The sequence below is a fragment of the Pogona vitticeps genome, chromosome 1 (genome assembly GCF_051106095.1).
Source record: "Pogona vitticeps strain Pit_001003342236 chromosome 1, PviZW2.1, whole genome shotgun sequence".
NCBI classification, from domain to species: domain Eukaryota; kingdom Metazoa; phylum Chordata; class Lepidosauria; order Squamata; family Agamidae; genus Pogona; species Pogona vitticeps.
Genome location: NC_135783.1, coordinates 304348432 through 304373617, shown reverse-complemented (window position 1 = coordinate 304373617; position 25186 = coordinate 304348432). Strand labels below are relative to the sequence as shown.

The 25186-nt window shown below is 40.1% G+C and overlaps 1 protein-coding gene across 7 annotated transcripts in view; it reads right to left on the bottom strand.

Annotated features, from left to right (window-relative positions):
• FSIP1 (fibrous sheath interacting protein 1) overlaps positions 1-23742 on the bottom strand; it is a 136073-nt gene extending 112331 nt beyond the window's left edge. For 5 of the 7 annotated variants that reach the window (XM_072986296.2, XM_072986293.2, XM_072986295.2 and 2 more), the window contains exons 1-6: positions 21660-23313; positions 20767-20898; positions 19316-19457; positions 13785-13883; positions 9663-9841; positions 8165-8258 (exon numbers count right to left, since the gene is read on the bottom strand). In XM_072986296.2, coding sequence (XP_072842397.2) covers positions 8165-8258; positions 9663-9841; positions 13785-13883; positions 19316-19457; positions 20767-20892 — 640 coding nt within the window. In that variant the 5' untranslated portion in view covers positions 20893-20898; positions 21660-23313. Of the gene's footprint in view, positions 1-8164; positions 8259-9662; positions 9842-13784; positions 13884-19315; positions 19458-20766; positions 20899-21659; positions 23314-23623 lie in introns of those variants that run through there. The other 2 variants (XM_072986294.2, XM_078391702.1) reach the window with 2 other exon arrangements.
• Between the last annotated feature and the right edge of the window lie 1444 nt (positions 23743-25186).

The following is a 25186-nucleotide window of genomic DNA, read 5'->3' as shown; positions in this document are numbered from 1 at the left end:
CCTTTCTTTCTTTGCCTTTTCAGCTTTTCTCCCTCTTTTTTTTTCTTACTCCCCACAGGTCTAACAGTGTGATATTGTTGTTTCCTTTCTATTTCTTCAATGGGCAGTTTCATTTTAACACATTCTCCTGTCCAGGGATCTTCCATTTCAAACCAACCCCATCCTAGAGGAATGTCTTCCTGTGTCACCTCCTTTTCTTTCTTTTTCTCCTCCTCCTTTGCCACCTCAGTACAGTGGTGCCCCGCATAGCGATGTTAATCCGTTCCAGGATTAACATCGCTATACGGAAACATTGTAAAGGGAAATAAAAAAGCCCATTGAAACGCATTAAAACCCAATTAATGCGTTCCAATGGACTGAAAACTCACCGTTCAGCGAAGATCCTCCATAGGGGCGGCCATTTTCTGTGCCTCTTAAGTGAGGCAAACCAGCCGGCAGCCATTTGGATACCGCCAATCAGCTGTTAAGCATTGCTTTGCCATGATCAGTTCCCATCATGGCAAAGCACTGCCAGCTAGCCAGCCCGGCTTCCCCCCTCCTTGAGCCCAGCTCGGGTGGATGCGGGGGGGGGGAATCCCTCCTCCCCCCTATCCACCCGAAGCTGGCATTTTCACGTGGCCCGGGTGGATGAGGGGGGAATCCCTCCTCCCCCCCCTCCACCCGAAGCCGGCATTTTAGCCCGGCTCGGGTGGATGAGGGGCGAATCCCTCCTCCCCCCCTCCACCCGAAGCCGGCATTTTAGCCCGGCTCGGGTGGATGAGGGGGGAATCCCTCCTCCCCCCCCTCCACCCGAAGCCGGCATTTTAGCCCGGCTCGGGTGGATGAGGGGGGAATCCCTCCTCCCCCCCATCCACCCGAAGCCAGCATTTTAGCCCGGCTCGGGTGGATGAGGGGGGAATCCCTCCTCCCCCCTATCCACCCAAAGCCAGCATTTTCATGCAGCTCAAGTGGATGAGGGGAGAATCCCTCCTCCCCCCCATCAGCTGTTCTTCGGGCTGCCTCTCTGTCAGCTCCGATCTCCAGCCCGGGTTGCCAGGGCTGGACATGGGAGGGGAGAGAGAGGTAGCCCGAAGAACAGCTGACGGGCGGTGGGAAGGGGTTTGCGAAACTGGCTCGAAAGCCAGCTTCGCAAAAAACCCCGCCCATCAGCTGTTCTTCGGGGCTGGCTCTCTCCACCCCCTGAAACACAGCTGATCAGTGGGGGCTTTGTGATGATCGTGGGGAAGCGCTTCCCCACAATCATCGCAAAGCGATTTCCCCCCATTTAAAACATCGTAATGCGATCGCTTTTGCGATCGCAAGAGATGAATTGTTATACGGATTCATCGTTAAACGGGGCGCTCGTTAAACGAGGCACCACTGTATTCCTAATCTCGATTTAACTTTCCCTTTTATTTCTCATATCTTCCCGAATAAAATTACTTGTTTTCCCGTTCTATTTTTCTCTTCTATTTCTTTGCACTGGTTGTTATAATAATTCTCTTTGTCTATATGTGACAGTCGCTGACAAACTGATTTCAGAGTTCTGATCCTATTTCTGTTAACTTTTACTTTTGCTTCCTGTTTGTCCTTTATAATTGTATTTCTTCTGTCATTCGTGTAGGTTTTTCTTTTCTTTTTACTATATGAATTGTCTTTTTGCATTCTTCCTAATAATATAATTTCAATCCACAGTTCTTCAAGTACATGGCCAGTTGAATTTAGTAAAGCAAATCTGTTCCTTATGCGGAATTAAAATTTCTCAGGAATGTTGTTTAAATTATACTTTGGCACAAAAGTTATTTTCGTGTTCTTTTTCAGCTTTACTCTAAGCTGAATATTAACAGTTCATGATCAGTACTATAATCTGCTCCTGTCTTATTTGGCAGCAAGATTACAACTTCTCCATCTCCTGCTTCCAATTACGTAGTTATTTAATTTCTAGATTGATTATCTGGTGATGTCCATTTGTACAGCTGTCTGTTTGATTGCTTAAAGCATGTATTTACAAAAAACATTGTTAGTTTTGCAGAAATCTATTAGACATTCTCCTGCTTGAATTCTAACCCCTTAGTCAAATTTTCCAATAATATTTGGTTCTGCTTTGTTCCCTACTTTTGTGTTCCAGCCACCTATTATTATGAGCATGTCTTCTTTTAGTGTGAGATCAATTTCCTCCTGGATGTTTACATTAAAGCTTTCAATTTTATTTTCTTCAGCATTGGTAGTTGAAGTACGGTTATGTTGATAGGTTTTCCATGGAGTCTGATTGATATTATTTGGTCATAATTTGTATTATAGCTCCCTAGCTACCTGCGCTACATCCTGTCTCACTATTAGAGCCACTTCCATTCTTCTGGGTTTGTCATTTCCAAAGCACAACACTTTGTATTTGTTTGACTGACAGGTACACTTCAGTTCACTGACACCAAACACTCCAATGTTTAAACATTACAATTTTTGCTTTATAGTTGTTGTGGGTTTTTCGGGCTCTTTGGCCGTGTTCTGGTGCTGTCCTCTGAAGATGCTGGCCACAGAGACTGGCGAAACATTAGGAAGAACAACCTTAAGAACACGGCCAAAGAGCCAGAAAAAACCCACAACAACCATCAGATCCCGGCCGTGAAAGCCTTCGCGAATACATTTTGCTTTATACTTTCCAATTTACTTCAATTCATACTTATCACATTCCATGTTCCAGTTTTATGTGCTGTGCAGCATCAGACTTTCATTTCATTTCTATGTACATCAGCCATAGATGTCCTCTCAGCTTTAATCTAGTTGTGACATTAACAACAGTGTTATTTGTATTTTTGACTGTCTCATCATACGCTTTTCACAGTGAGGAAAGTTAAGCCGAGGTTTAGCATTGCCACTTTCTGTGCAGTACTAACAAAAGTTAGTTTGAGTGTCACAGCCATTGCCTTCTCCACAATGTGTCACTCTCAGCTTCTGCTGCTGCCCATCAAGATGCTAAGATTTTTACTGCTGTATTAGCAAATACAGTGGTACCTCGCAAAGAAAAACTCACAAGACAAAAGTGTCTTGCGAGTTTTTTGGTGCCCTGCAAGACAGAGATATTTTCGTCTTGCAAGGTACATTTTCCCATAGGAATGCACTGAAATTTAATTAATGTGTTCCTATGGGGATTTTTTTTAAAAAAAAAGTCACCAGGTAAGGAGCGGGGAAGTACCATCAGAAGACTGGCAGGGGTCCCCTGCAACCGTGATTGCTGCTTTCAGAGGTCGCCTGGCAGTCCTCCGATGGTGCTGGGCAAGCCTTCCCCAGCACTATTTTGGTGCCCTTTTCTGCTGCCTTTTTCCTTTTGGAGGCTTGCCCAGCACCATCAGAGGACTGGTGGTGGTCCCCCGCAACCATGCTCACGGCTTTCAGAGGTCCCCAGCAGTCCTCCAATGGAGCTGGGCAAGCCTCTGAAAACTTCCCCAGCATTATTTTTTAACTTCCCACCCTTTTCCCCTGCCTTTCTCCTTTCAGAGGGTTGCCGAGGTACAAGACAAAGCTGTCCACTTTCACCAATATTGTTTTGTATGGTTATAGAACTGTTAGCTGATGCAATAAGAAATGATGAATTAATTAAAGGATTATGCAAAATTGATACAATTAAAATTTATTTATTTGTTGATAATTCATTATTGACCATTAAAACCCATTAGAAAGTATGGATAAAATTAAAAATCATTTAGAAAAATTTGGGGGAATAACAGGTTTAACTATTAGCTGGTAAAAACACAAATAATGACGTTTAATTACAATAAATATGAACAAGAAACATTTGTAAACAAATATGGTTTAAAAATATGTAATTATACTAAATATTTAGGTATAAATATAGTTAAAGTGATTCAAAAATTAAAGGAGCATAATTTTAATAAATTAAAAAGTGATATTAAAGATAAATTGCAGGAGTATTCTAAATTGAAACTATTGTGGTTTGGGAGAATCACTACGATCAAAATGAAAATATTACCAAAAATTACTTTTTTATTCAGGATGCTCCCAATACAGTTAGAAGAAGATTTTAAGTATTGGCAGGGACTAATTAATGGATTTTGTAATCAAGGTAAAAAAATCAAGAATAAATAAAAGATATCGGTATAAGGCTCCAAAAAAAAATGGAAGTTTAGGTATCCCTAATATAAAAAATTATTAGACAGCGAATCAACTAAGATTTATTGGAGATATTACATACAACAAAGGAAGGTTCTTGTTGTTGTTGTTAATTAATTAATTAATTAATTAATTAATTTACTTATTTACTTTATACCCCGCCTATCTGGTCGGTGAGGACCACTCTAGGCAGCTAACGAAACGCCATTGCCTTCCCACCACGGTGGTACCTATTTCGTTCGTTTAGTCGTGTCCGACTCTTCGTGACCCCATGGACCAGAGCACGCCAGGCCCTCCTATCTTCTACTGCCTCCCGGAGTTGTGTCAAATTCATGTTGGTTGCTTCGCAGACGCTGTCCAGCCATCTCATCCTCGGTCGTCCCCTTCTCCTCTTGCCATCACACTTTCCCAACATCAGCGTCTTTTCCAGGGAGTCTTTTCTTCTCATTAGATGGCCAAAGTACTGGAGCCTCAGCTTCAGGATCTGTCCTTCCAGTGAGCACTCAGGGTTGATTTCCTTCAGAATGGATAGGTTTGTTCTCCTTGCAGTCCAGGGGATTCTCAAGAGTCTCCTCCAGCACCACAATTCAAAGGCATCAATTCTTCATCAGTCAGCTTTCTTTATGGTCCAGCTCTCACTTCCATACATCACAACAGGAAAAACCATAGCTTTGACTATTCGGACTTTTGTTGGCAAGGTGATGTCTCTGCTTTTTAACATGCTGTCAAGATTTGTCATCGCTTTCCTCCCAAGAAGCAGGCGTCTTTTAATTTCGTGGCTGCTGTCTCCATCTGCAGTGATCATGGAGCCCAGGAAAATAAAATCTGTCACTGTCTCCATATCTTCCCCTTCTATTTCCCAGGAGGTGATGGGACCAGTGGCCATGATCTTAGCTTTTTTGATGTTGAGTTTCAGACCGTTTTTTGCACTCTCTTCTTTCACCCTCATTACAAGGTTCTTTAATTCCTCCTCACTTTCTGCCATCAGAGTGGTGTTATCTGCATATCGGAGGTTGTTGATATTTCTTCCGGCAATCTTAATTCTGGCTTGGGATTCCTCCAGTCCAGCCTTCCGCATGATGTATTCTGCATATAAGTTGAATAAGCTGGGAGACAATATACAGCCTTGTCGTACTCCTTTTCCAATTTTGAACCAATCAGTTGTTCCATATCCAGTTCTAACTGTTGCTTCCTGTCCCACATATAGGTTTCTCAGTAGATAGATAAGGTGGTCAGGCACTCCCATTTCTTTAAGAACTTGCCATAGTTTGTTGTGGTCCACACAGTCAAAGGCTTTTGCATAGTCAATGAAGCAGAAGTGGATGTTTTTCTGGAACTCTCTGGCTTTCTCCATAATCCAGCGCAAGTTAGCAATTTGGTCTCGAGTGCCTCTGCCTCTTCGGAATCCAGCTTGTACTTCTGGGAGTTCTCGGTCCACATACTGCTGACGCCTACCCTGGAGGATTTTGAGCATAACCTTGCTCGCGTGTGAAATGAGTGCAATTGTGCGGTAGCTGGAGCATTCTTTGGCACTGCCCTTCTTTGGGATTGGGATGTAGACTGATCTTTTCCAATCCTCTGGCCACTGTTGGGTTTCCCAAACTTGCTGGCATATTGAATGTAGCACCTTAACAGCATCATCTTTCAAGATTTTAAATAGTTCAACTGGAATGCCATCACCTCCACTGGCCTTGTTGTTAGCCAGGCGTTCTAAGGCCCACTTGACTTCACTTTCCAGGATGTCTGGCTCAAGGTCAGCAACTACATTGTCTGGGTTGTCCGGGATATCCATATCTTTCTGATATAATTCCTCTGTGTATTCTTGCCACCTCTTCTTGATGTCTTCTGCTTCTGTTAGGTCCCTCCCATTTTTGTCCTTTATCATGTCCATCTTTGCGCGAAATGTTCCTCTAATATCTCCATTTTTCCTGAACAGAGCTCTGGTTTTTCCTTTTCCTATTTATCTACTCACATTTTTACATGCTTTCGAACTGCTAGGTTGTCCCTTGACTTCACCACTAAAATTATGGGCTGTAACCATTCTTCTTGGGTGACCTTGCCTGAAGTCCAGGCTTATAATGGAGTTTGGCCTCCTAAAAGCATAGCTTTCATTCTCACAGACACACTCAAACCCCTTCACTGTGTTAAGGTGTGCAGCCAAGAAGGGGATGATTTCTAGCACTTTGTCCTTTTCAGAACCGAGCTTCAACATTATGTATGACAGACATTACTTTGTTGTAAAGTCTTATGCATAGTTTCCATCTGTTTATAAATATCACCACATCCTGTTTTCAAACATGATCATTTTCCTTCTGAACACTTGCATAAAAGCTTTCAGTACATTGTTCTTCATCATTTAGAGTTGGACTATAGACCTGAATGATGTATACAGAGTTGACATGAATACAGTAGAATATATAGTTGACATGAATGTAGGGAAACATGCAGTTATAGTCATGCAAAGTGCAGTTGCAAAATACACTTCATGAGCTCACCTGCAACATTACCAAGAGAAAATGCTATTCTTTTGAGGAGATAATTGCTTAATTACATTCCAATCTTTATTTTTAAATAAAACAAGCTCTTGAAACAAAATGGACCTCACTGCTGGTATGCAGTACAAATGCCTCTGGCAAGAAGGATCCATAAACTATTTAAAGTATGGCAAGTATGGCCAATATGAATGAGGTGTGTGATCTGTACAATAAAAAGTACCTTTGTCAAGTTAAGGTGGACTACATTAGGTCTACTGAACACCTGAAGGAGCCATCTCTCTATTTAAAAACAATGAAGAGCCTACAAGAATGTTTTGCTATGAAACACTGACATCTAGTGGCAACCTACTAGCTCTGGCCAGGGTTTCTGGGAGCTGCAGTCCAACAACTGGGGACCCAATGTTCAGAAGCACTTGTATAATAGATAGTGAAACATGACAACCACATAACAGATTCCTTCCTTAGGAGGAGGAATCTGAATACCATGTAGTAATGAAATGACAACTTCACCTCCATTATATTTAAAAACACTTCCTGAAAAATCCATACCAGGCAGAAAGGTGCTATTTCTACCTGCAAAGTTTATTATCAGAAGTCTGACAATTGAATAACTGAACAAAAATAACAAACAACACAAATCATACAATGGGTACAAAAACAAAGTATAAAAACAGCTCATTTACATTGCAGCCCCATCCATATCTAACTTAAAAGTAAACCACACTGAATTCAATAAGGCTTATTCTCCAGTAAGTTTATACAGGCTTAATTCAGAGCAGAGGAAACAAAACAAGTACAAAATGTTAAGACTACGCATTTACTAAAGATAGATGAATGAATTAGGTATCTGCTTCTGAAGTCAGAAGTCAAAAGTTTGGGTACCCACTGTGTCTCGGGGGTGGTGGTCAGCCTTCATGGCCTCAGGCAAGCAGGGAGCCCAAGAAAAAGGGATCAGTAAACCTCTTCTAAGTAATCTTTACCTAGAATACTCTGGAAAGTGTTGCCATAAGTCTGAATCAACCTTATGGCACTTTAGTAGTAGTAGCAGTGGTGACAGTAGTAGCAGTACCAGCATTTTTAACCTAAATATTCGCGAAGGCTTTCACGGCCGGGATCTAATTGTTGTTCTGGGTTTTTCGGGCCCAAAAAACCCAGAACAACCATTTTTAACCTATATTTTTAATGTTTTATATCCAGAGACCCCTTTTATTCGGTGGCTTAAAGATAAAGAAAGAAATGGAAATATATTACAAAAATCATAAGATTTTGCTGCATTGGTAACTTCTTGATAATTTATTCATTTAAACAAAATAGGAATTCAGATCAGCAGTTCTAAAAGACTGAAAGCCAAATCCCTTCCCCTTGTTTTCAAAGGAGGATTTTTTTTAAATAGAAGACCCATCAAGCTAAGAACTTTTTCCCTTCCTCCCACCTTGCCTGCTTTGGGCTGGCAAGACATTAGAAGTATTGGAATGTCTGCAATATTACTATTCTATCCAAACTCGAATGTTCCCTTGATGTGAAAAGGAAAATGTCTGTCATTTCCTGTTGTTGATACTTACCAGGTGTTTCCGATAATGGGGAGGTCAAAGCTAAGAATCTATTGGTGTTTTCTACCTCTTCCATGATCACCGAAGGACTACTAGATGTCATACACTGTGTACGGACAAAATACACATATACACATTTGAGAAAAAGACACTGTTCAGAAGTACCAGGAAGGAGCAAAGGTTTGTAATGGCTCCCACATGCAATACAAGTTTTGCTGGTCCCTTTATTCACATAATTTACACACTTTTTGTTGCATGATAAAGCATATTTTTATGTAAACAGTTTGTTTCGTCTCATACTACAACTAATAATGTAGCAAAATAAGTACAGTTAATCTCAAAGCTAATTTAATGCCTTTCTATATCTTTGATGAATTTCACTAACTATTGAACTATACTATACATTCAAAAATTCTGGCTAAAATCCTGTTCCATAAGTTATGGAATCTAAGGCTGATGTCATCAGTGATGAATATTTTTCAGATATAAAATATTCCCCTTCAATGGTCCTAAGACTCACATGGATTTTAGCCACTGCATCTATTCAAAGCACACACTTAGAAAAAAAGATTTGTTTCAGACCTGGTAGATTCAGGCCTTTAACACAGACCAATGGTGCAAGATCCACTGTTTATGAAAGTCTTCCCCAAAGAGAAAAAAAATCATTTTATTTAAACCAAAAACTTGCTCTATGCACCAAAAATATTAAGGAAATTCACAACACAAATCAAATCCCCTCAAAAATGTGGGCAATACAGTATACCCTTCTTGTACCTTTACTTTTCTTACTTTTTGAGGTACATCTTGCCAGACATTTTATCTTTTGGAATAATTGCCCTGCTTTTTAAAACACAGGAACAACACACAACAATGCTGAGAAAAAGATAATCTGTCTTTTCCTAACACAGAAAATGTAGGAACCTCATGGCACAGTAGTTAAACTGCTGTACTACAGCCAAACTCTGCTCACAACCTGGGGTTCAATCCCAAGTAGCTGGCTCAAGGTTTATGCAGCCTTCCGTTCTTCCCAGGTTGGTAAACTGAATAGCTAGCTCATGGGGTAGTGGGGGCAATGTGTAGCCTGCACAGTTAACTTGTAAACTGCTCAGAGAGTGCTTTACGCACTATGAGGTGGTATATAAGCAGCACATTTTTTTAAAGACAGGGTATAAAGAAAGCACACAATTAACACCAACTGCTTCTCTCAATTAGTTGGATCTCTAAAAATATCCACACACACATACACACTCACAAGGAACAGAAAAATGAAACTTAAACCTTTCCCTTAAAGAGGCAGGTCCTGCATACCACATGATGTTACTCAGAAATCTGCCTCTCAACCTCTTGGTGTGCTGCTCATTCTTCCCAGGAAACACATTCCTGGATTGGACATATATCTTAACTGAAATTTTAAATTTGAATTTAAATTTTAAATTTGAGTGAAATTCATAGTCCTAGAATACTTTTTTGGTTTCAAAGGTAAATTGGAATTAAATCACATGTTTCTCACCTCAAATTCTTCCCACAATTTTTTTCTCATTTCTCTGCCTTGTTTTTTAACTGCTTTTTCTTGAGACTGTTTATTTGCCAATATCTGGTCCAACCTTTTCATCTTCTTTATGGCTTTCAGAATAAGAGGATCTACATCTTTCTTTTTAGCGTCTTCCTGATTTATAGATTTTGTTGTCACTTAAAAGTAAAAAATATTCAAATTCAGTCAAAAAAATCTTAAACTGAGTTATTTGAAATTCCTAACATTCTCAGATATTTAATGAAAATGGATGGCTAAGGGACAGCTGGACAGTAGCCAGTTTAGAACTGAAACTAAAAAGACATCCCAGAAAAATCAGGCAAATTAATTTTTCAAGTATTATTCTTTTAATTGAACTTCTTACAAAATTGCAAGCACTACCTTGAAAGAGGCATTTCACCTTTTTCTTGAACATGGAATGGAATGCCTCTTCCAAGATAGCGCATCCTATGACATATATGTGCACTACCAAAAGAAAATCTACTTCTTTTTTAAGAAATTCATTTGCAAAATTAAAAAAAACTAAACCTGTATGATCAATCAACTTAATACAGTATAATTTTTATTGGGCTATATACAATGTATAATGTCTCAAACCACAGCAACCAGTGGAAAGCAGAAATTCTCCCTTCATTCACAAAGAAGTTGTTTGCAATCATCTGACCCATGAGTAAGAGCAACAGGACAATCTGCTCTTGGGGGAAAGGGTACCATAGGATGGCACCTTGGTGGATGACTCCCATGACTAGAATATGGCAACTGAAGGATATAAATTGTTCAAAAACAACAGAAGGAACAGAAAGGGAGGTGAAGTTGTAGCATATATCAAAAATATCCTGATATCTGTTGTAAGACAAATTCTGCCAATATGGCACTTCCAAGAGCTTCCCAGCTTGTATGGCCGATAATGTTCTCCTACAAAAAGTGGCAAGGGACCACATTCTACTTGAGTTCCTGATTTTAAAGGAAACAAAAATATTGTGTAACTGCATGTGTAAACTGGATTTTAGCCAATTTTAATACTCAGAGCAATGATACGTGAGGTCCCATAGCAGGACATCCTAGCAAGAAAAAAGTGTAGAAAATAGGTGGGAGTTTCTTACAAAGGAAATTCTAAAGGCACAAATAATTCAACAAGAAAAAAGGGGGTAGACAGCAAAAAAAACACCAATGTGGCTTAACAAAAAACAGAGAGAACCTGAAACAACAAAAAAAGGACACATATAAGAAGTGGAAGGAAGACAAGGCCATGAAGGAAGAGTACATACAGGTAGCAAGGAATTGCAGGGATGGTGTTAGGAAGGCAAGAGCTAAGAATGAGCTGACATTAGCAAGGGACGCTAAAAGCAAAAAATATATATATTCAGTTATACACATAGCAAAAGATAGAGAAAATAAAATAGTGGTTCAGCTACTCAAAGTTGATGGAAACATGAAAACAAATGAGTGGGGAAAAAGGCAAAAGTGCTCATTTCCTACTTTAGATTTGTCTTTTCCCAAAATATATTCTATGGTCCTCCAGGCAAATGTGAAGTAGAAGTGAAGGGGACAGGATTGCAGCTTGAAATTGATATTAAAAATAGTTATTACTTTGAATGAGTTTAAATCTCCAGAGCATGGTGAACTCCATTTATGAATACTGGAGAATATGGCTAAAAAACTCTCAGAACATCTGCCTTTTTTTTTAATCATGGAGGATGGGTAATGTGTAAGATGACTGGAGGAGAGCTATAACTGTCTCTGTTTTCAAAAAGAGCAAAAAAAAGTGGAACCTGAGAACTACAGACCAGTCAGCCTGGCATCAATCCCAATGAAACCTCTACAGCAAATTATAAAGCAGTTACTCTACAAGCAACTTCAAACCAATGCAGTAATAACTTAGGCCAACATGGATTTGTCAAGAATACTGTAAATCCTACCAGACTAATCTTATTGACTGGATAACCTCCCTAGGCCTGGCACCTCTTGAACATTTTTATTCATGACTTGGATGAGGGAGCTTATCAGATTTGAAGATGGCACAAAATTGGGTGGAATTGCTCATATTCTCAAAGATAGAAACAAAATTCAAAAAGATCTTGATCAGCTTGAGCACTGGGCTGAAAACAACAGAATGAAGTTTAACATGGATAAGTGCAAAGTCCCACACATATAAAGGGGAGAAGACACTCAGTTACAAGATGGGAGATACATGGCTCAGTAATACTATAAATGAGAAGGAACTTGGAATTGCTATAGATCATAAGCTGAATATGAGCCAACAGTGTAATTTGGCTGCAAAAAAGGCTATTTTAGCCTACTGTAACAGAAGTATAGTCTCCATGTACTAGTTCCTTCTGGTTAGCACTGATTTGGTACAATCTTAAATACTATGTCCAATTCTGGACACCATACAGTGGTGCCTCGCAGAACAAGCGCCCCGTAGAGTGATGAATTCGCTCTACGGTGATGCTTTTGCGATCGCTAATGCGATCGCAGAGCAATGCCCCCAATGGGCGAAAATCGCAGAGCGAACGTCGGTAAGCTGTTCGCTTACCGACCTTCGCTTTGTGACCCGCCGATCAGCTGTTCCGCGGCTTCAAAATGGCTGCCAGAACAGCCGAAAGGGCCGGGCGCAGCGTTTTCGCGCCCTTGGTAAGCGAGGGGAGGACGCGAAAACGCTGCCGGAACAGCCGAAATGGCTGCACGCAGTGTTTTCGCGCCCTCCCCTCGCTTACCAAGGGCGCGAAAACGCTGCGCCCGGCCATTTCGGCTGTTCCGGCGGCCATTTTGAAGCCGCGGAACAGCTGATCGCAGCCATTTTTGCGCCGTCGTTCAGCGAGGGGAGGGTGCAAAAATGGCTGCCGGCCATAGAGGGCCATCGCTCTATGGTGAGTAAATCAGCCGACTGGAACGCATTAAACTAAGTTTAATGCATTCCAATGGCTTTTTTCTTTCCGTACAGCGATGTTTCACACAGCGAGGGTTAATCCGGAACGGATTAACCTCGCTGTGCGAGGCACCACTGTACTTTAAGAATACTGACAAAGTGGAAAAAGTTCAGAGGAGGGCAAATAGGATTAACAGAGCCCTAAAAACCTAGCCCCGACTAAAAGAACTGAGAATGTTTAGCCTTGAAGAATGACTCTAGTACTTTTCAAATACTTGAAAGATTGTCATACAGAGGAGGTGAAGGATCTCAAAGTGAAGGACACAGAATAACAAGCTCAAGTTACAGGAAGACAGATTTGGTTAAATATCAGAGAAAACCTCCTGTTAGAGCAGTATGACAGTACTCCAGCGTTGGAGGTATTCAAGAGAAAATTTGGCAAACATCCCTCAGACTTTTTTTGACTTGGATTCTTGCACTGAGTAGGGCAGGAGTCCCCAACCCCTTGTCCACGGCCCAGTGCCGGTCTGAGAACTGGGCCAGACTGGGCTGCGGGAACAGATCTCCCACATCCCCTGCACACACTCCCACACACACAGCACCTTCACACATGCACACAAGTCCGTGCATGCCCCACCCTTCACACATGTGCACAAGTGTACACACATGCCCCCAAACACCCCTGCCCCTCCGTGCATGCACACGAGTGTGTACACCTGCACGAGATTCCCCACCCCCATGCGCATGTGCATAAGCGCGGGGGGTGTCCCGCCTTCCGCGCATACCGACCCATCCTCCCCCAACCAGTCTGCAGTGTCAAAAAAGTTGAGGACCACTGGAATAGGGGATTGGACTTGATGGCATTATACAGTATGCCCCTTTCAACTCTGTTCTATGATTCTATAATTCTGTGCATGAGATCACATGCCACAACAGAAATAAAATTCCAGCAGATTCCACTATGGACTCAAAAGAGTGAGGAATCCACCATATAAGGCTATTGACTTCTGTTTGCTTTACACAATTTCATGAAGTTTGCATTACTAGCTGTTTCTGAGAGGGCCCTGTCCAGACAGCCAAATTACATTCCACCTGGTGCTCATAAGAAGTCCATAATATTTAAAACTGTTACGAAGGTTTCCTTGTTTTTCATTTCCTTTCACAACATTTTTTCTTTTTATGCCATCTCCCTAGCTATGATATGGGATAAAAATGATTTCACAAATAAGCACCTTTCTGTAATTCAGCTAGTTGATTCTGGGGACTATTGCTGCTTGATAATTTATTGACAGCACAGTCATCTTCAGAATTCCCAGAATTTGAAGAATATTCTGAAAAACAAAAAGCATACATGGAATGAACAGCACTTATAACGCCTGAACTAAATGTGAAAATGACATTATTACCAGCCTAGTGTCTGAGAAAAATGTTTAGTAGTCCTTTAAATACCTAGCTGCACAGCTCAGTTAGATATACCCTGTTTTCCCCAAACTAAGACCTAACCTGAAAATAAGCCCTAGTATGATTTTTCAGGATGCTTGTAATATAAGACCAACACCAAAAATAAGCCCCTGTTAAGTTAAACCCCGCCCTCCACCATTGTGCAGCAACCAGAAGAAGATGACATGACTTTATTTGAATACCGTATTTTTCCGTGTAAAAATTGAGGGTCATTTTATACACAGAAGGAAGCAGTCGTGCATGCTTGGGCGCCTTTTGCTGCTGCCACTGTCACCCAATTGCCTCTTCCAGAGCTCACAGCTTGTCCCCTCTGGTGGCCGAGGCAGCAGGAGGAAGAGGCAGAAACGGAGGCAAAGGAGCATTCACACACGCTGGGGTGCCTCTTGCTGCTGCCTCTGCCTACCCGCCCAATAACCACCTCCAGCGAGACTGACGGGCTCAGCTCAGTGGTTGCCTTGTCCCCTCTTCTGGTGGAGGCAGCAGGAGGAAGAGGCAAAGGAGCATTCACACATGCTCCGGCACCTCTTGCTGCTGCCTCCCCCCCGCCCACCTGATCACCACCTCCAGCGGGACTAACAGGCTCAGCTCAGTCGCTGCCTTGTTTGCAAAGGCAAACAAGCACTCGCACATGCTCGGACGCCTCTTCCTGCCTCGTTAGCAAAAAGGAAAGGGAGCAACGGCTCCCCTTCCTTTTTGCTAAAGCCCTGTGCCCCTCGCCTTTTGAGAAGGCACAGAGATTAGCAAAAAGGAAAGGGAGCAACGGCTCCCCTTCCTTTTTGCTAAAGCCCTGTGCCCCTCGCCTTTTGAGAAGGCACAGAGATTAGCAAAAAGGAAAGGGAGCAACGGCTCCCCTTCCTTTTTTTGCTAAACTCCGTGCCTTCTCAAAAGGCAAGGAAAAGCAGCAGTCACTTTGACAGCCGCTTTCCTTGCCTTTTGCCAAGGTACGGGGCTTAGCAAAAAGGGAGCCCTTTGATCCCTGCTTTTTTTAATATGCAGTTAGAAAAGGGGGGGGGTTCATCTTATACTTTGGGTCATGTTATACACAGAAAAATATGGTAAGTGTAGATTGTTGTACATGACGAAAATAAAACATCCCCTGAAAATAAGCCCTAATGTGTTTTTGGAGCAAAAATTAATATAAGACCCCGTCTTATTTTTGGGAAAACACGGTACCTTATAGTAGAAAAGGCAGCCTGGGTAAGCTGCACAATCTCAAAGCTACCCCCGAAAAAAGGAATTATAGTATACTCCACTTGTGAGCACACTATACCTAGAAAACCTTGGAAAGGATTGCAATACATTGGAATTGATGTATGTTGTTGTTTTGCCTTATATACCACCCCATAGTGTTTGGAACACTCTCTTGGAAGCTTACAACGTAATTATGCAAACAGAAACATGCCCTCCAGTGAGCTGGGTACTCATTTTACCAGCCTTGGAAGAATGGAAACCTGAATCAACCTTGAATTGGCTACCTGAAACCATTGGGACCAAAAACTCAGGTTGTGAGCAGAGACTTGACTGCAGTATTGAAGATTAATCACTGCCCATGGGCACATAAATATTAATTGGTTAGCACATAAACCTAGAGTGAGGGTTCTTCTACTTCAATTTGTGTCAAATACCTATGTCATTTAATACATGACATTTAACAATTACTCACATATTGTTTAGCACCCTCCCTCAAGCTAATGTGAGAACCAGTGTGGTGTATTAGATGGACTGCCAAACTGTGACTTAGGAGATCTGGGTGCAAATCCCCACTCACACATGGAAACTAACTAGGGATAGTAGTGTTAAACTACTTTTTGAACATTTCAGCTAGCAACAACACAAGGATTTTTGAGGTATAAAGTCACTTTTGACTTACAGGAAGTCTAGAAATAAATGATCTCCAAAATCCCCTATCATTAAATTCCTGTTCAGGTCTTGCAAACTCAAGGCTGTGGCTTCTTCTGAAGAGTCAATCTATCTCGCGTTGCATCTTTCACTTTTCCTGCTGCCTTCAACTTCCTCCAGATTGTCCTTTCCAGTGAGTCTTACCTTTTCATGATGTGTCCAAAGTATGACAGCCTCAGTTAGTCATTTTTGCTTCTAGAGAAAGTTGAGGCTTAATGATCTAGCACTCATTTACTTGTCTTTCCGGTGGTCCTTAGCATCTCTAAAGTTCATCTCCAACACCTTATTTTGAATGGATCATTTTTTCCCTGTCAGCTTTCTAACTGTCCAGCATAGTTGACACTTAAACTAACTTCCCATTTAAGTATTAAAACAAACAAGAAAAATACTCACAAGTGGAAAAATTGGGCAAAGAAACATTGCTCTATTTCTACCATCACTAGCTAGGAACTTTTGTTATATTCTCTACCAATATGGTTAACATAATGTTTTAACCAAAATATTCTCACAGCAATGGCTGGATTTTTTTTTCAACATGTCTGCTTAGAGACTCAAGATTTAAAAAAAGATTTTGTTTATAATTGTCAGTGGAATGAAGACTGCTTGTAAAAGGGAATGAAACAATATTTAATTCTTTACATGATCAATATATTACTAATTTTGACATAATGGTGCTTCTACTGTTTTTGAATCCAGTTTTAACATCTGGTATTACTCATTCCATGGCTAAAATCCTGTTGCTTAGTTTAGTGAGTTGCACTAGAATAGGCCCACTTAATCAGTCAAAATTTGGTGAGTCAATTCCTCCACAAGTTCCGCTGATTCAAATGGGCCTACTCTAGTTGTGACTATGAGTTGCAACTAGAGTATTTATTTATTTATTTATTTATTTATTTATTTATTTATTTATTTATTTGATTTTTACCCCGCCCCTCTAGACCATGTCTACTCGGGGCAGCTTACAAAATAAAACAAAACAGTATAAAAATATATAAAATCATAAAATTACAAATTTCAATTTAAAACAATTAATTTAAAGAGAGGATTACCAAGATAGAGTAGGCACATACAATTCAACTGAACTTAATGAAGGAATTGATTTACCAAATCCCCACTAATTTAATGGGCCTAAATAAACTAAGCAACAGGAGTCCAGCTCATACTTGGTAAAAGTCTTTGTTAAAGAATGTTGAGAATCACTTTCCTAAACAGTAAATTAATTCCATGTTCTTGTAGTTGCTTTGCTCTTTAGCATCTCCTGTTTTGAGGACTGGAATGCACACTGAAGATTTCCAATATGTGGGTGGTTGCTTTGTTTTCCATATTTGTTGGCATATACTTGTTAGAGTTTTCATACAGTCGTGCCCCGCTTAACAATTACCCCGTATAACGACGAATCCACTTCACGACAATGTTTTTGTGATCGCAATTGCGATTGCAAAACAATGTTTTAAATGTGTTTTTTTCCTTTGTGAAGATGGGTTCCCTGCTTCAGGAACTGATTCTTCACATTATGACGATCAAAATAGCTGATCGTCGGGTTTTCAAAATGGCCGCCGGGTGCACAAAATGGCTCCTTGCTGTGTTTTTGGATGGATTCCTTGCTCTACAGGCACTGAAAATGGCTGCCCCGTGAAGGATCTTCACTGGACGGTGAGTTTTCAGCCTATTGGAACGCATTGAACGTTTTTCTTTTTCTTTTTTTTTTAATTTTTTATTAAAAGAATACAAAATACACCTACTCTACAGAAAAAAAACTATAAAATACAAAAAAAACAGTACAATTACCCATGTGCACCCTTCACCTTCAGGACTAGCATTACACTTCATTCCATCCATTTTCACTCCAAAATTTCATTGTTTCTTCCCTTGGTGTAAACCCCCTCCCTCTCTGAAATACATGTTCTAAAAATGCGTTCCATATTTTCTTAAAATCATTATTTTTCATTTGGCCTCTACTTATTTTCATATCACATGTCAGTTTGTCATTAATAGCCATGTCCCATAATTCTTTATACCATTCCTCCAGGTTAAATTGATTTTCATTTCTCCAAGTCCTTGCCATAATTATCCTTGCTGCCGTGATCATTATTACTATTAAATCCTTATTTTCATTCACCAGTTGATCTTTACTCATATTCAATAAAGCTATTATTGGAGACATTGGAATATTCAATCCAATTATTTCCGATATTTCTTTAAATATTAATTTCCATTCTTTCTTTCTTTTTTCACATAGCCACCACATATGTAAATACATTCCCTTCTCTTTTTTACAACTCCAACATAATATTGACACAGTTTTGTCCATCATATTCATTTTGACCGGCGTTAAATACCACCTCCATATTACTTTATAACAGTTTTCTTTTATCCTTACTGACATGTAGCACTGAATGTTTTTCAATGCATTTCAATGGCCTTTTTTATTTCGCTTTACGACGTTTTCACTTGTAGTGATTTCGCTGGAACGAATTAACATCATTAAGCGAGGCACCACTGTAATCTCTGTAGCTTGAAATAGCTCTATTGATGTCACATCTATTATTTGTGATTTATTTATTCCAGTTGCTTTGACAGCAGCCTTCACTTTATTTTCTAGAATTGCATTCTTCATCAAATGGTTCTTTTTTTTGAAAAAAATCTATTATTCTTGCATCTTTTCTGGATAATTTTTATGGATATTATTCCAGTTTATTTCAGAATAATATATTCTTATATATGTTCTACTTCCAATAATCTATTTGATTTTTATTCTGGTTATTCAGTGACATCTATGTATACAATCTTCTGTTCACTTACCTTAAGTATGTACCTGCAATAAAAAAAAATTGGCTTCATACAATTTAATGATTAACTTTCCTACTTCATTTCTGATTTCCAAGCCAAATTCTTCAGTGGTGTTTTCTTCTGCTTTATTTCCTATTTTTTGTATTTCACTCATCTATGATTATAATTGCAACATACTTTTCGTGTGTGATGAGTTTCCTCCTGGATATTTGCATTAAATTTTCCAATTTCTTCTTCAGCTTTTATAGTTTGAGCATATACCCGACTGATACTTAGTATGGCTTCCATGGACTCTGTCTGACCTTCATTCTGGTCCCTAATCTCTTGTGCTCAACTTCCTTCTGGGTTTGCCATTTCCAGAGTAGAACACATTACAATTATCTGCTTGAAAATAGCCTATTCCAGTCCACTTCAGTTGATTTACATCAAATATTACAATAATTAAAGATTCTATTTATTATTATTTTTCTTTTTCTACATTCACATGTGAGCTCAAAACAGTTTTATACATTTATGCATAATAATAGTGATTCTTAGGTTCACTTAACATCACAATATTTACTTTTAAGTAAACATGCAGAGATTGCATTACACATATATTAAAGCTTCATACCTTCTACCTGATCTGTCTTCTGTGTTACCAGCTCAAAAGTATTGCCATTGGATATTTCTTCTGAAACTCTAAATTTTTTGGCTTCATTTTCATCAAGATTTTCTTTTGAGTTGTCTTCTGGGTGATTATTTAAAAAATCAACCTAAAATAATTGGGAAACAGAGAATTTAAATAAATATATCAGACTTCTTGTTCAAAACTGCTGGTAATTATCATCTAGAACCATGAACATTGTCATCAAAATATGATGTCACTAAATAAAATCCAGGATTTGACAATACACTTGCAATTTAATATATTTTGAAACAAAAATTGTCAGTGGCCAGTCACCTGAATACCTATGGTAACAGCAAACTCCAGAAGAAAACCAGGCAGGAAAGCTTTGGATACATTTGTTTTGCTTATGATACAAATGATAATATGAATCTATGGGAAAAAGGTCAAAAATAATATTTTGGGATTTATTTAACATGCTGTTTTATAGGTAATGAAAAAGGAAAGGGAAGAGAAGAACAATACAAGGTAGGGCACATGAACAACTGGGTAACAAATGAAGACAAGCAAACTTCTCATTAGTGCCTCCAGAATATGATTTATTCATAAAATGTGAAATTAATATCAGTGGTTCTCAAACTTGGGTAACCCAATTGTTCTTGGAATGCAATTCACCACCTATTGTGCCAGGGCTGGTCAGGGTTTCTTCGAGTTGCAGTCCAAGAAGACCTGGATTATCCAATGCAGGGAACCAAAGTAAGAGATCATATTGTGAAGACAAGATATTTGTTCAACTAGAAGAGTGACCAGGTCATGAATGTTTTATATTTTAGAAATAAATCACCATGTTTTGAGTACCGGCTTGAGGCTCTCCTCTGGAGACAAGGTGAGATAGAAGGAATTACTAAGATTACATATATCAAAAGATAAAATACATTAGGACAATAAAAGAAAATACAAACATCAAGTATGTGTTTCTAAAACTATTGCAACAGGTAGACATATCAGTCTAAAAGTATATATCTCAAAGATATGAATACAATTTTAAACATTAAGAGCATATACCACGAAGCCAAGTATATCTCAAAAAACCAAGCATCCACAAATCCGCTCACTAGAAATCAAAGCACCCAGCTTTCTTACAAACATTTTAACTGGTATCACACAAATCTCTAATAGACATCTGCTTTCTACTGCAGCTTTTCAGCAGATAAGAAGAAGCAGAGGTCCTTTCTGACTAGTAGAAGAGTTTCCTGTACTTTTCTTACCTTTTCATTTTTTTACACAAGGGATGACCCTGCTCTCTCTCAAGTTCTCTCTGCACACCAAGAACTAATAAGAAGGATATGGATTGGTAGCAACAGCACATAACTACCAAGAAAGCCGAGTCATCATTTGTGGACCTCTGGACAAAATCTTAAAAGAACAGCAAGAAATGCAGCTGACAAAATGATTACCTTTGGTAAGTCTGGCTCTGGTGTTAAAATTTCTAAGGATGCACTTAAAATTTTGCTTCCATGAGTAATTCTTGAGCTAGATGCTGGTCTTGAAATTTCATCCAAGCTCCCCCTTATAATATCCATTGCAACCTATAAAAGCAGATAAAATAAACACACTTACACAGTATAGGTGAAACAAATTACATAACCATCAGCTATATTCATCAAGCTACAATTCTCTTCCTCATTTATAGCATGATGTATATTAAATGGAGCTACAGATTGACCTCTGCACATATAACCTAATTGGCGCCCTGATACAGTACTTCTAAAACAAGTCATTGTAAGCTGAATCCTATTTTTCCAATAAGTTAAGTGTTAAAATGATGGTTTGTTTCTCAAAAACATTCAGACTTATAAATGAAGCCTCTGTTGACTTCCCACTTATCCAATCAACATCACTTGCTTGCTTCCTGGATGCTCCCTTTTAAACCTTTGCTGATTTCTTTCTTCTGTTACATCTCCTTTCTCTAGCCTGCAAGCTAGGCACTCTTCTGCTTTCTTCTCACTTTTCCTTCATGCCTCCCCTTGTTTGCATGATGCTACTCTCTGACCTCTGCTGTCTCCTCCACCACCACATATCATCTCTATAGCTTCCCTGCTGGGCATTCTGCTGTTGTCACTCCTGCCTCAACCTTCTATTCTTCTTGCTTGCTGTGCACTCCCCTCTAGTCTCTACTCTCATGCTTGTTGGTATAAATAAACAAATTTACAATGTGAGCACCATGATTTTAAAATTGAGGTTTGGGTTCTGTGAGGAGCCATCAACTAATATTTGGAATGGCTGTAAAAGAGGGGGTCTTTAAATGAGCTACTGTTTCTCTATAAGGAAGTGATAGAGTATCAGTTACCTTTTTTGACGTACAAACTAATTCAATCCAGAGTTACTGCATTCTATTCCTCAGTTTAGTTTCAGCTGCTTTTCTCAGCAGAAAAGATGGGTTAATCTACAAGTTGCATACATAGCAAAGCAACTGTATGATCACATCTGGTCTGAATGATGCACAGAATATTCTCAATTCGTCAGTTTGGTTTGCTGCACCAGTTTGCACAAACTTTATATACAAGAACACTGGACGAAAAGCTAATTTGGAGACAAAAACTGGTATATTGCTGATAACAGTGACAAAGACAGAAAAGTGACAGAGAACTTATTGGGAGAAAGGCAATCTATACATAGAATAAATAAATAAATAAATTTAAGAAAAGGCTATACGAGCACCTAATGGCTTATTTCAAGAGCCATGGAAGTAATTTTAATCAATATGTGATTATAACTCTGTACCGATTATAACTCTGTACCTGGAATAATTACCTTTTTTAATTTATTCACTCATTCATTCAGCTTTTGCCCCACCCATCTAGAGTCAAATGAAACTATTCTGGGTGGCTTACAATCCGAGCAATATAAAACAAGAATTAAAACAGACAATATCCCCCCCCCAAAAAAAGTAAGCAAAGATCAGGATGCGGAAACGCAGGGAACTAAGTGATTGAAGGAGGGAAGGCCTGCCTGAAGAACCAAGTCTTGTTCTTGAAAACTTCCAGCAAGGGTGCCAGGCGAATCTCAGGAGGCAAGATGTGCTAGAGGTGAGGGGCCACCGCCGAGAAGGCCTAGCTTCTAGTTCTCTCCTTCCGGGCCTCTTTCGGGGTCAAGCCCCTCAGCCAGGTTTGATCCAGTGACATGAGTAGAGCTATGTGGGGACAGGTGTTCTGCAGGTATTGATGCCCTAAGCCGTTTAGGGCTTTATATGTAAGCATTAATACCTTGAAGTCAATGCAGAAATGAATGGGCAACCAGTGTAAGGCTGTCAGAGTGGGGGAAATCTGATGATATTTATTCACCCCAGTTAATAGTTTGGCAGCTGTGTTTGGGACCATTTGTAGTTTCCGCATCAATGTCAAGGGTAGCCCTGCGTAAAGCTTTACAGTAGTCTAATCTTGAGATTACGAGCGCATAGGCCAGACTGGTGTGTGCCCCAACACCAAGATAGGAGCGCAGCTGGGCAATCCGCCAAAAATGTAGATGGGCAGTACAGACCACGGATGTTATTTTGGACTCCATGGTAAGCGCTGAGTCAAGATGGACCCCTAAGCTGCGGACCACACTCTTTGTGAATCCCAGAAACCATTAGCTAGTATGACCATTAATCATGCTGGGTGGATAGTTATGGAGACTGCAGATCAAAAATAACTTTTCAAGTTCTTATCTTTACTCTGCTGGCTTCACAACACATTCTGCTATGCAAGTATCAGGTTGGGAGTAAGATGTGTCTTCAGTGAAACAGAAATTATCTCCAACCACTCTGCTTCTTGAGTTCATTTGCAGGCATATGGAATAGCACTTTTGTGACCCTACCGAATATTTTTTAACCAACGTTAGAAGTACCGTTCCTCCTATTTTCGTATTATGTGTTATTACCGTGTAACTTGGAGGAAGGCGTTTACATGTCAAGTATTGACTTTGTTGTAACCCACCGACCAGTTTTCAGAAATAGGGTACAGGCTATTTGCTTCAGAAAGACGGACGTTACACTCTTACATTTTACAGGTTGGTCCTTAAAAGCACTGGGACAGGAGAATGTTTCGGGCCACTTGCTTCTAACGCGAGCGACGGGGAAAGGCTGTCCCGCCATCCTTTTGGGGAGCCTCATTTGAAAGATACGCCCTCACTCCCCCACCACTAGGTCCAAACATTCGTGGTCGCACCTTGTTACTACAAATTGCTGAAAACGTCACGTTTCTTCCCCTCAGAGTATGCTCTCCCCCCCCCTTCACTTTAAGCATAACTGTCAAGCAACGTCTATTAACTCACCCCAAAAAGATATCAAGAGGAGCGAGTACAAACCGCCATATAGCGGCGGGCATGGGCGGTCCGGCTTCTTGGTTACTGAGGCAACCGCCAGATGGGGAACAAATCCGGAAACAGGGCAGTCACCGAGGGCGGAAGCCAGAGCGTCTTAGAAGCCCGTGAAGACCTACGTCATGGCGTCCTCGGCGTCCTGCTGTGGAAGCGGTGCGAGGGTTAATGGGAGGGCGGTAGACCAGGCATTTCTCTCTTTATTAAACGAAATGGTTTCGTGAGCCTGAATGCCGCTTCCTTGCCTTCCTTGGAGTTCCGTGGACACTTATCTCGACAGCCCTTGCCTTTTGAATCTGTTTAGCAGGACTCTGATGGCGAGAAGAAGCTCGGATCGCTTTAAGACAGGAATCCCAGCAGAAGTCATTTTAGAGTGTCGCATGCGTTGGCGTCCCTGTGGCTTGACCAGAACTGGTGTTGCACGAATAGCCCTCCTCGATCCATTCGCCGCAGAAGTATTAGATTAATGTAATTTCGTGGCGATCTGTCTTATTTCCAAATTTGTTACTAGCAATACTTAGCAACAGCCACTGAGTCTGTTTAGCATGCTACAGAAAATAGCTGCCCTTACAGGTTTCTTTTGTAAAGTAGTCTCGTGTTGCTGATCCACTCCCAGATCGAAGGGATTCAAACACAGGAATCTTTGGCTTTTGTGCCTGAACTTCAGCCGCCTAGAGTGGTCTAATATGATCAGATAGGCGGGATAGAAATAAAATAAATAAATAAATAAATCCTTCCGAGGTCGGTAAAATGAGTACCCAGCTTGCTGGGGGGGGGGGGGCAATGTGTAGCCTACATAATTAACTTGTAAACCACCCAGAGAGTGCTTAAAGCACTGAGGCGGTATATAAGCAGCATGCTTTGCTTTATTTTGTGCGCTGCATAATGCAGCATATCTTTCTCTTACCTTAAAACTACTGTAAACTTTTGCCTGGCATAATCTTTCGTAGATTATAGCCTGTTTGTTTGGACATGTGATGAACGTATACAGCAAATAAAATTTGTCACACTATAAAAAGCCACAAGACTCTTTATTGTTTTGCTTGAGGGCACATCCAGTTGAGTTTTTTGCCACAATAGACTTAACTTTGGTACTCTCCTCAGAACTTTCAAAACTTTCCACCCTTTCAATTCTTCTTTTCCATACGTGGGCCAGAGCATGTGTACCTATGTACTAAAATATCAGGCAAAAACAAAAGGAATATCAAAAATAAAGATAAAAATGTGACGCCCTAAAGTCTAACTGCTATATTTTAATGTGAGCTTTCTTGGGCAAGTCCAGTTCCTCAGACATAAGAGACTTATGTTTGAAGAAGTGGACGTGACCTTGAAAGCCCACATTATAATACAGCAAGTAGTCTGTAAGGTGCCACAATGTTTTGGTCTTTTTTTATTTTCACCTGAAATGCTAGCAGAGACTTAATACAGCTGTCTGTTCTAAAGCTATGCACTGAAATGTTTGTTTCATCTGTCTGGACCAACAAAATGTATGCTTAACTTTTACTTTAATTGGATTTA